This window comes from Oryx dammah, unplaced genomic scaffold, assembly GCF_014754425.2.
Source record: "Oryx dammah isolate SB20612 unplaced genomic scaffold, SCBI_Odam_1.1 HiC_scaffold_8, whole genome shotgun sequence".
NCBI lineage: Eukaryota > Metazoa > Chordata > Mammalia > Artiodactyla > Bovidae > Oryx > Oryx dammah.
Genome location: NW_024070192.1, coordinates 14,928,963 through 14,941,436, shown reverse-complemented (window position 1 = coordinate 14,941,436; position 12,474 = coordinate 14,928,963). Strand labels below are relative to the sequence as shown.

The 12,474-nt window shown below is 38.5% G+C and overlaps 1 protein-coding gene across 1 annotated transcript in view; it reads left to right on the top strand.

The window, feature by feature from the left end:
* Positions 1–12,474, top strand: part of TANC2 (tetratricopeptide repeat, ankyrin repeat and coiled-coil containing 2) — a 361,965-nt gene that overhangs the window by 234,888 nt on the left and 114,603 nt on the right. The window contains exon 9 of the mRNA XM_040245030.1: positions 8,924–9,049. Within this exon, the coding sequence (XP_040100964.1) occupies positions 8,924–9,049 (126 nt within the window). The remainder of the gene's footprint in view (positions 1–8,923; positions 9,050–12,474) is intronic.

Below are 12,474 nucleotides of genomic sequence, written 5' to 3'. Positions count from 1 at the left end.
CAGATAGCTAGGATTGGAATTGCTAGATCATAGGGTAAATTTATGTTTAACTTTTAAAGAAACTGCCAAAGAGTTTTCCAAAGTGTCTGCACCTCCCACAGTGTCTGAGGGTTCCTGTTTCTGTGCCTCCTCTCTGCCGTTTGTTATTGTCTTACCTCTTATATGGTTATTCTAACAGATGTGAAATGCTGTCTTGTTGTGGTTTTAATTTGCATTTTCCTAGTGACTAATGATGGTGAGCTTATTTTGTGTGCTTTTTAACTATTCATATATCTTCTTTGGTAAAATATCTATTTTTTAATGGGTCCTCTGTCTCCCTATTATTGAGTTGTAAGAATTTGTTGTATATTCCGTATACAGATTTTTATCAGAGATATGTTTGCAAAATATTTTCACCCAGTCTGTTGCTTATCATTTTGTTTTCTTATTGGTATATTTTGAAACATAAAACTTTTTAAATTTTTTCTTCCTTTTTTGAAGTATAGTTGATTTACAGTGTTTCTGGTGTAAAGCAAAAATATTTCAGTTATACATATATATTTGTATACGTTCTTTTTCAGATTCTTTTCCATCATAGGTTATTACAAGATACTTAACATAGTCCCCTGTGCTATACAGTGGGTCCTTATTGGTTATCTATTTTTTATATAACGGTGTGTATCTGTTTATCCCAAGTTTCAAATTTTTCCCTCCCCCCTTTTCCCATTGGTAACCAAAAGTTTGTTTTTATATCCGTAAGCCTATTTCTGTCTTGCAAATAAGTTCATTTGTATCACTTTTTAGGTCCCACATGTAAATGGTAGCATATGGTATTTGTCTTTCTCTGACTTCACTTAATATGATCATCTCTAGGTCCTTTCATGTTACTGCAATGGCATTATTTCATTCTTTTTTATGCCTGAGTAATAGTTCATTGTGTGTGTATACCGCATCTTTTTTACCCTTTTATCTGAAACACAAAAATTTTGATGACATCAGTTTATCTGATATTTCTTTTTTGGTGCCTTTTTTAAATCACTTTAATAGAAAGGAAACTGTTTATATCAGGTATCATAACAATGAGAGTTTTTTTTGTTATTGGGGTTTATTTTAATTTGGATATTGAAAATTATTTACTTACATACTTAAATGCTCTCTCCTATCTTCGTTTCCTTCTCCCCTTCCCATATTAAAACATAAATAAAAGGGATAATATTAGTCTAAGTTGTTATTCCTATAAACCTTAATTATTATGTTTTCATCTGTCACAATGGTCATCTTGTAACACTGGCTTTTCTGGCTAGCAGAGATTTTCCGGTTCTTAAGCAATACTAATCATGCTTCTTCAATAGCTCTGGCCTGGGATTAGGATTAGAATAGGGTTTATACTGTCAGAGTAACATTTGCTGTGTTGAACAAGATACTTCACTAGAGAATTATTTCTTGTCAGTATTGAATATAAAATACAAACTGACCACTTAGTAACCTACAAGGCAAATCATAGGTCAGAAGTAGTTTGTATTGGGTTATTTTCACTATCTGGAAACCATGGTTTCACATCCTCACACAGAGGGAGGAAGGTAAACCAGATTTCTCAGTTATTTTCAAATCTTAATAGGTTATGCATTGAAAGTGTTCCCAGAATGTAGAAAGACAAAATTACTTTCACCTGCTAACTATGTGATGTGTGTAAATATTTGATAAGATCACAGTTTCCAATAGTTTATGTGATTAGATTTCTAAATCAGTTTTCGAAGTAAATTTTCTTAGCTCAGGAGGGTCCTCTCTCTTCTCATTTTAGTTCTAGATATACATGCTTTGGACTTCCCCGGTGGCCCAGTGGGTAAAGAATCTCCCTGCAATACAGGAGACGCAAGTTCAATCCCTGGGTCGGGAGATACCCTGGAGGAGGAAATGACAACCCACTCTAGTATTCTTGCCTGAAAAGTCCCATGGAGAGAGGAGCCTGGCGGGCTACAGTCCATAAGGGTCACACAGAGTCAGACATGACTGAGCAACTAAGCATAAGGAGCAAATACATGTTTTCCTTTACTTTCTGACATGTACATACAAGTGGTTCCCCAAAGTGGTGGAAGATCAAAGGCTCAAATCTCCTTGGTGAACAGGAATAATTGAGGATTTCAAATATGAGATGACCTTGAAATAGGGGAAAATGTTAGTATATTATACTTACTAAATTGTTCTAAGCATATGAATGAGTTGGGGGTGATGAATGCCAATAATAAAATACTTTTTTTCAAACCCAACTTTTAAATTTCCCTTTTTTAAACTTTATCTCAGTATGACTGATTTAATTATTTATTTTAGAGGTTAATTAATGATGAATAATGATATGAAAATACCATTTGCATCACTTTAAAAAAACCTAGGGGATTAATTGTTTGATCGGTCCTTGCTGTGTTACAGACTTCTCCTCGCCTCAGGAAGCGAAACATCCTCTTTAGCCTGAGCTTTATGGCATCTCTATAGGACCACATCTGTCAGAACCAGGAAATTGTCAAGGAATTATTTGAGGCTAATGCAGGATTGAACTCTAAAGAATAAAACTGTTATTCATAAGATTCTTAAATTTGAAAGGAGTTGGAAAGGATTTGTGGCTTTTATAACACTTTTATTTGCAGGGAATAGAGTCAGCATGTATAAAATGCTTGTGGTGGGACTTTCCTGGAGTCGGATGGTTACGACTCTGTGCTTCAATGCAGGGAACACGGGTTTAATCCCTGGGAGGGAAACTAAGATCCCACATTTTTTTAAGTAAAAAATATTTTAAAAACAAAAGCCATAGCCACTCACAGTTTTAAAAAGAAAAAGACAGATAAACCACTTTAAGAATGTCCTTGATGACACAATAAAAAAATTTTTTAATGTTTATGGTGATTTTTAAAAAAAATATTTTTGGAGATTTTCAAATCACTACAAAATAAATTGAAAAATATAGGTAATAAAATTTTTTGAGTAATCATGTCCTTTTTATTAATTACTAAAATAGGTCTGATTAAATAAATATATTGCTCAATTAGATTTAGCTATATACTTTTAGAAACATAAAGATTCTTAAACAAGTGAAGTCTAAAGTTAATGTACCAATTAAAAGTTTCATATGCCACATATGAAGATAGTACTATTGATAGTACTATTTAGTGAAAACAAAAACTTTTAACTTGAATAATGAAGTGATAAAAGGTGAGTTTTGACAGTCTAGCATTAAGGCTTGGGTTTTCCCTGGAACAACTCAGTTTTCTGGATATAAATTTAGATATTTATGCTACTTTAAATTAAAATTCTAAAATAGGAAAAAATAAAAACTATCTTTTATTGTTTTCAAAATGTAAATCGCTATTAACATTTATTTTTAAACCTGTTGTGTTGGAAGGAGGTAAAGAACTCTTGTGGATTTGTGGTTGCATGGCAGAAATTATCAGAGTAGGCTGTCTGTAGTCATCCTTGATGTCTTAAAATGAGATTGGCAATGAATTGGAGGGATATGGGAAGCAGGAAATGTTCACTTACAACAGCTGTCCTCAGTGCTTTGTGTGAAAATAAAAGAGTATCATGGAAACATCCAACAACAGAAGTCAGTTAAAATATAAACTCTCACCATCAACTTCTTGATGTTTGGAGCTGCACATTTTCCTAAGGAAAGGATCTTAAAAATCAGGTAAATGCAAAATGGGAATCTGGGGAATTTAAATGAATCCAGTCAGAAACTGGTGGCTCAGATGGTAGAGAATCCGCCTGCAACACAGGAGACCAGGGTTCAATCCCTGGGTCGGGAAGACCCCCTAGAGAAAAGAATGGTTACCCATTCCAGTATTCATGCCTGGAGAATTCCATGGAGAGAGGAGTCTGGCAGACTGCAGTTCATGGGGTCGCAGAGTCGGACACAACTGAGTGACTTTCGTTTTCAATCAGAAACTGTAATAAAGATTTTTACCCAAAAAGAAAGGAAAAAAAAAAATCAGAAACAGGCTTTTCCACAGTCAGAATGTTGGCTTTATGAATCAGTGGTGTTGGGACAGCAGAGTGGCTTCTTGCCCAGGCTGTAGCAAACATACAGTATCATTCCAGGCCCCCACTCAGGTCAGCCAGAACGGCAGTTACGTTACGAAAATCCGTTTGTGTGAGTGGCAACTGATATAAGAAGAAACTATTTAAACTGATTCCAAACCCTATAACAGAGAGTTGCCTCTGGAATGTCTTGTACCAAATGTTGTCTGCTGGATTTTTTTCCTGCCCACTTGTGTATTAAATTCAAGAAGTATGTCAGTTAATTGTTCTGTCAGTGAGTCAGCTGTTCCAATCTGATGAAATCCCAGGAAAATATATGCTCCCTTTTCCACTTCCCTCTTCCTTCTCCGAAAACAAGGCCTTCCTTTTAGTGACATAGATTTTATGGGCTTACTTTCTAAAAGCATTTTCTCTTGACATAAAATTTTTTATTGTTGATTTGTTTTTCTTCTTTTGTCAGTTCACTTCAGCTAATCGAATTATCTTCTTTTTTAAAGCATCGACATATATACACTACCATGTGTAATATAGATAGCTAATGGGAAGCTGCTGTATAACACAGGGAGCTTAGCTCCGTGCCCTCTGACAACCTGGAGGGATGGGGTGGTGGGAGGAGGGGGTTTGAGGGAGGCTCAAGAGGGAGGGGACATGCATACTTACAGCTGATTCACACTGTTATACAGCGGAAACCAGCACAGTATTGTAAAGCAATTATCCCTCCAGTTAAAAAACAAAAAAACTAATTATCTTATATTTGTATCTGTATTTGTTCATTACATATTATAGTACTAATTTAATTTGACAAAATTATCTCGAAAGAAATCACCAGGACCATTTCACAGTAAAAGTGGCACTGTGAAGTGGGCATATGTCTGTCCCCATAGATCTATCACCAGTGTTCATGTAGAATGATGATGTGCAAGGTACTGTTGCTGCCCACCTCCTTCATCCTTAAGCTTTCAGATAACCCAGGGAGACAAAGCCGAATTTGTTATCCATTGATTGTTTAAATATAGCCAAAATGCAAATATGTCTGTTAAACACAATCATTTAGTCAGAGGACTAGCACTTATATATGCCAGGCACTCTGCAAAGCACTTGAGAATTATTAATAAACAAAACAAAGATTCTCGCCTTCATGGAACTTGCATTCTCACCAGGGAAAGTAAAGTAAACATAAATAAGTGATTTATATAGTACAATCGAAAGTGATATGTGTTCTAGAAAAAAGGAAAAGGTCAGCAGTACCTGAAGGAAGGTAGTATGAATGTCATTGGAGCCAACCAAGCATGTTAGCATAGTGATGTCTGCTCAACATTAAGCAGAGCAGTGAGGGAGGCGAGGACAGAGCCAGACAGATCTCTAAATCTGAGTAGGACTAGCCTGGAATTTAGTTCTGTATGGAGCATTATTGCAGGGCTCTGAATTTAGGAATGGAGTTAGCAACGATGAATCAGACATTGCCTTCTTATCCTCAGGAACTCACTATAATCTAGTAAGAGAAGACAGACATGTAAACAATAAGCTGAATAACACAAGTTCTAATTAGCCATATATATATGTGATTGCTGAAAGGGAGAAGCAGTTAATTCTGACTAAGGCAGCTATCAAGGAAGCAGAAAAAGGGTAGCCTGAGCAAGTTCTGACAATAAGTGAGATATTTGACAATGTATGACAGACTTTTTCTTAGAAAGTGGCTTGCAAATAGAAAAGATCAATGTGACTGTGCTGAAGAGTACAGCTCTGTACAGTTAGTGAAACAAGGGCCACAGTGCACAGTCTCCTGGCTGATCTTCCCAATATTTGTCTCACATGCCTCTAAATACTGTATTTGAAGGACAAGAATTTTGAAGATGATTTAGCAGAAAGAAACAAAGTAAGACTAAGGAGAATAGTAAGGAAAAAAGACAGTAAAGAAATTATTTTGGATTATTTGGTCAAACAGTGATAGATTCAGAGGCCAACCAAAAAAAAAAAGATATTAATTGCTAAAAATAAGAAAAGCATTGAATGTTTTAATAGACTTCAGTCAGTTTACTTCAGTCGCTCAATCGTGTCTGATTCTTTGCAACCCTATGGACTGCAGCATGCCAGGCCTCCCTGTCCGTCACCAACTCCAAGTCTATTCAGACTCATGTCCATTGAGTCAGTGATGCCATCCAACCATCTCATCCTCTGTCATCCCCATCTCCTCCTCCCTTCAATTTTTCCCAGCATCAGGGTTTTGTCAAGTGAGTTAGCTGTTCAGATCAGATCATCTTTTCTTGTTGTTTGTGTTTCAGCTTGTTATTGGAGTTTCAGCTTCAACATCAGTCCTTCCAATGAATATTCAAGAACTGGTTTCCTTAATAGACTTTGGTAACCATAACTCAGTTGCAGTCCAGATTAAAATAATAGTTTCCCACTGGTTTCAAGATCTCAGCCCTGGATCAGGACTTCAGAGCTATTGGGCTTAATATTGAATATCTCTGCTTTTCCTTAGTTCAATTTGCCTGTGAGTATTTGGACTTGTAAAGGAATGAACTGTTACTCAGTTCAGTGATTACAGTATTTTTTCTTTTTCTTCTAATGTCCTCTGTCTGAATTGAGAAATGTGCTCAATATCTTTTACTACATTTTTTGTTTTGTGAAAAAAAAGCAATAGAACAACTGATATTTATTTTCTAGGAATTACTGAGGTAAAGCTTAGTTTAATAAAACTTGTTAAGTTCACACTAAACATTTATATTTTACAAAAGCTGCCAATAACTCATCAGTGAATTTAAGAAATTGAACATGTAAAACAAAAGCTATGCCAAAAGATAAAAAATCTTTTGGTGAACTGAGTGAACTTTTTTTGTATTAAAAAAATACAAAGTAATTAAAATGGATTATGGAACTGTTACTTAGTTTAAATCTATACTCCCTGTATAGATCTCCTGTAGTTTAAAAGATTCATAAATGGATATAATGTATAAAAAGAAGAGATTTTATGTTTTTAACAAAACTTTTTGCTATACTTCATGTTGTGTGTTTCTATTATCATTCTGCCTACTGTCAATGAGATACACATTCTCTTTTTATTAAAACATGTCAAATCATTTTAGTGTGTTAGCATCCCAGTCAGGGTAGTGTCATTGTCCCTGGTATTTTTAAATAAGAGATTAGATAGTTATCTATTCTGGATAGTTTGATTTTCAGAATGCATAAATCAAGATTATTTTTTATTCTTCTGATACCCTCTTCCTCCCCTTGGTATGTAATGTGGTATTTGTCTTCCCTTTCTTGATTCGAGTTCCTTGGACTAACTTTCAGAGGCTTTTATTTCTTTTTAAAAACTGTATGTGTAATTTAGATAAATTCCTTTTGTCTGAGTTTCCAGTAGATCCAGGTAAATAAAACAGCTGCAGTAATTGAAGAGTGAAGGGGATAAATGTCTCTTGCCCTTGTTTGTGCATTCTTTTCTCTCTTCCTCTCCCTCTCTTCGATTTTCTCCATCTTTTCTTTTTTTCAGCTCACGGAACACTTTGTAGCTCTCTTTGTGCCACTTTTCATAACCCACTTGCTTGTTGTTTGTGTCCTACCTTGTTTGGGGATGTGGACTCAGCAGTCAGGAGGGATCTCAGCGTGCTTCCTCTCACCCACTCTCTATAAAACAGTCACAGAGGCAGACTGGCAACAAAGCCAGTGAGAACAAAACCTGGCGCACAGAAGGCTCTCAGTAAATCACTGTCGTGGAATTACTGAACTAACCCCCAGCGCACCCTACATAGTTAGCAACAGATTGAATTAACAGTTATTTAAAACACATTTTTTACAATCTTCTTTATTTAGGCTGTGCTGGGTCTTTGCTGCTGTGTGGGCCGTGGTGAGCAGGGGCGTCTCTTGCTGCCCAGCACTAACTCTGGGGCACAAAGCCTTCAATAGTTGCAGCTCCTGGGCTCTAGAGCACAGGCTCGGTAGTTGTGGTGCACGGGCTTAGTGGCTCCATGGCATGTGGGGTCTTCCCAGACCAGGGAGTGTACCCGTGTGCCCTGCCTTGGCAGGCAAATTGTCAACCACTGGGCCACCAGGGAAGTCCTAAACAACCATTTTCTGACAGAGCTTTGGTGGGGTTTTTTTCTTTTTTTGTTAAAAATTTTTTTGTCTTCAGTACTTCCTGATTCTTGATTTCTTCACTTTTCTCTTCGTTGTGAGTGGACTCAACTCTCAGTGTATAGCAGTGGCAATAGATTCCCACTCTCTTCTACCATTTTCTCTCTTTTGTGGCTAAGTTAGGGGTTAAAAGAGTTACAGATGCAGTGGGAAGCCATTACTACTTGATTATCTTCAGAGAGCAACAACCTGTTTTTTGGAATTCATGGACATTGGCAGTTCCCTAAATCGTAACATTTCCATAACATCTTACGGGGGCGGGGGCGGGGGAGGAAACCTGAGTGAACTTTTTTGGCTAGCCCAGTATGTGCAGTTCTCTGTTCATTGTCCCAGGCGTCCACCTTTCCATTATATACATACATATACACACATGTAAAAATTGTTTTCATATTTCATTCTTTACCATGAAGGGAAAATGTCATAGAATTTCATGATTCTTTTACAGCTTAATATAATTTGGAACAGATTTCTCCACTGATGGTGTTTACACAAATGAGTTTGTGACCCAAAAGAAGCAAACACTAATCATCTGTGCTGTCAGGTAGTGTGTTTGCCAGCCTGTTGGAAGTATTCTCCATAAACTCAGGCATTTGATAGTGAAGGAGGAGCTGCGGACAACTCTTGACATGTTTCTCCAGCCCGTGTTTCAGACATTGATGAGGACTTTGAGTTGAGCAAATTCTTGGTAAAGCGTCTGCTCTCATTCCAGAGTTTGGAGATACAGACTAACTGAAAGTTTTCTAAATTTCTGTCTTCTGACTAAGCGCTTCTGTCTTATCAGCCACAAGCTCTGCCCACTTGGAGGACCTCGCTTACCTGGATGAACAGAGACATACGCCTTTGAGAACTTCTCTTCGAATGCCAAGACAGAGCATGGCTGGTGCTCGCACGCAACAGGATTTAAGAGGTTAGAACCACAGAAGGGCATTGCTTGGGGATACCGAGGGGAAAATGGAAATGGGTGGTAGGCAAAAAGTTCCTTTAGTTCCAATTTTCACACTTATGTAAGCCTCCCTTAAGATGTGAGCATGTCACCAGTTCACTTCTTCTGTATCTAGAGAGAAAGATGAACACAAATATGTTGTAATCATCATAGAAAGACAGTGGGATTACCAACAGTTGGAAGCATTGATTCCTTGAAATTCTGAAAGAAAACAAGTGGAAAGGGCTGGAGTTGATGGGGGAAAGGCTTTCAAGGTCTTGGATCTTAGAAGTAATTACTGATCAATTTCAGCCCTCACCCTATTTCAGGTGAATTTGATGCTGATAATCATGTGTTTCATTAAAGAATGCATCTCATTTATAGTCTAGTGGCCATTTCTAGTTAAATAAAATATTTTCTTAGAATTTTAGTGCCTCTAGTCCTGTTCTGGCAGCATGTAAACAATTTATCCTTTCCCACTCAGATACCTTCTTTAGGCTCTTTGTGCTTCTTCAGTCAGGCACCTGATCTTTTTGAAGACTTTCATTTCATTAAAACCACAGTCTAGTTGAGAAGCCTGTTATTGGTATCTCTGCTTGTGCCTCTTGTTTGCACAACCAATCTGTGATAGTCTTTAACAAATGGTCTCGCTTTTTCTCGTATCTAGAAATCCATAGCTCTACTACATCGGGTGCAGCTTATTTTCTCTTTAGACTGTCTTCATCTTTGCTCTGTTCTCCTCACCCATCCCATGCCCTGCTCTAATCTGTGTAGCACCATGTGCATAGTTCACACAAGAAGGGACTCAGAAAACACATGCCTACTGTCCATTCTGGAAGTCATTATGCTGATGGTTTTTCATTGATGGCTAGGCAACTATGAGCGTGAAGTAATTGGTTGTGTTGCTACAGTTACCATACCTGTCATCAACAGTGGTGAGTTGATACCCTCATTCATGGTTTTAGTTCCCAATCCTGTCCATCCTGCTTTTCATCATTTCTTCAGTTAGCCACATACTAGTTGCTTATCCCAGAAAGTGGAATTATGTCAAGTACTATTTTTATGCTGGTAGATTATGTCCAAAGCCTAAATAAATTTAATCAAAGACCAAATAAATTATTTGTGCCAAGGCCAAAATGCATGGCTATAATAAAGAAGATTGGCTACAACTGTTGATCTTATCTAAGATTTGAATGAAAATCTACCACATTGGCATAACCTTGCATCACATTCTGAAAAACATACTGATATTGTTGATAATATTTTCTGCTTTGCTAGTCATTAAATAATGGATTTGACACTACATCAAAAACAAAATTAATGACGTGTATTTTTTGTATAATACAGCGGTGTATTTTTTGCGAGTGTACTTTAAAAATATTTTTTAATTGGAGGATGATTGCTTTACAACATTGTGTTAGTTTCTGCTGTAAAACAAGGTGCATCAGCTGTACTTATACATATATACCCTCCCTGTAGAGCCTCCCTACTACCTTCCCCACCCCACCCCCATCCCATTCCTCTAGGTCATCAGGAGCACTGAGCTGAGTTCTCTGTGCTATACAGCAGCTTCCCACTGGCCGTCTGTTTTACAGATGGTTCAGCTGTGTGTTTTTGAGACCTCTTCATGTTGGCCTCCACTGATACTTGATGGCACATGTCTGCTTTTAGTATCTAAAGATTTAGGAAGATGTTTGACAAATACACTCTGGTGAGTTTGATGTTTACACATAGATATCAGCTGTGTAAACAATACAACAAAAATCTTTTCCATTTCACCGAGCTTCAGCCTAAAGTGCATCCAAAGATTTTTTCCAAAGCGTACCTAAATCTTTAGGAAGCTCTCCACCTGAATAATGCATTCCTCACAAAACTAATATCCTGTCCCTTGCAGATAGGGTTTCAACTTATTGTTTACATTCATACTTAAAGATGGAGTTTGTCCATTATTCAGTTCAGTTCAGTCACTCAGTCGTGTCCGACTCTTTGCGACCCCATGAATTGCAGCACGCCAGGCCTTCCTGTCCATCACCAACTCCCGGAGTTCACTCAAACTCACGTCCATCGAGTGGGTGATGCCATCCAGCCATCTCATCCTCTGTCGTCCCCTTCTCCTCCTGCCCCCAGTCCCTCCCAGCATCAGAGTCTTTTCCAATGAGTCAACTCTTCGCATGAGGTGGCCATTGTAGGGAAAGAGCAAATCAGCTAAGATGGCGTGGTCGGTCTCCCTCGCCCCACACCCTCTCACTCTCGCCCCACATTTCGTAAATAATGATTATGTAACAGCTAAGATCACCCCACTCCAGTACTCTTGCCTGGACAATCCCAGGGACGGGGGAGCCTGGTGGGCTGCCATCTATGGGGTTGCACAGAGTCGGACACGACTGAAGTGACTTAGCAGCTTAGCAGCAAGATCACTGATAACATTGCACGTGCACATCACAAGGTACTCGCTTGACCACAGGCTACGTATGTTCTGTAAGCAAATATAAGCTCCACCTGAAAAAGTCTTTGCGGCTGCATTATGGTGGTGAGGCTGCGTTAAGGCTGTGTCCGCTGGTTCAACCACAAGAGGAGAGAATACAGCATTGTCTGCCGCCACAGCTGCCGTGCCACTCAGGAGAGAATAAACATGTTTGCAGTTCCGAGGACTCCTTGAGTTTTCTTCCAGCTTCCCTGCTCCCACCTTGCCTACCCTGGGCTCAGTGAACAGTGTGCACAGTGAGATACAGTGAGACAGTTGGTGTAGTTAACAGGATCAGCAAGACATCCATTGATGAAGATGCTGCAGTATTATGATGTTAGTGTTTCAGTTCCTTAAAGTTGTCTTTTCTTTCACGTTTTAGCAGTCAAAGGTTGGAACATGCCATCCAGATGAGTGCAGTAATCCATGAGATGAGTGTTTACTAAGAAGTATTTTGCCTTCTAAAATTAGTTTATGTTAATTTAGAACTTTGAGGCCGTAGACAATAACCTTCCCTCAAAAACATGTTATCTTGATTACTGTTTACAAATGAACTCTGTAGCTTAGACATTGACAAGAAAGGAAAGTAAACGAGAACAGACTTCCTTGTGTTTCTGTAGACCTGTTTGGCTGCTGCTAAGTCACTTCGGTCGTGTCTGACTCTGTGCAACCCCATAGACGGCAGCCCACCAGGCTCCCCCGTCCCTGGGATTCTCCAGGCAAGAGCACTGGAGCGGGTTGCCATTTCCTTCTCCAGTGCCTGAAAGTGAAAAGTGAAAGTGAAGTCGCTCAGTCGTGTCTGACTCTTAGCGACCCCATGGACTGCAGCCCACCAGGCTCCTCTGTCATGGGATTTTCCAGGCAAGAGTCCTGGAGTGGGGTGCCATTGCCTTCTCCACAAGCCTTTATACTTTGTGATTGTTATATCTAAAACATTACATTTTAT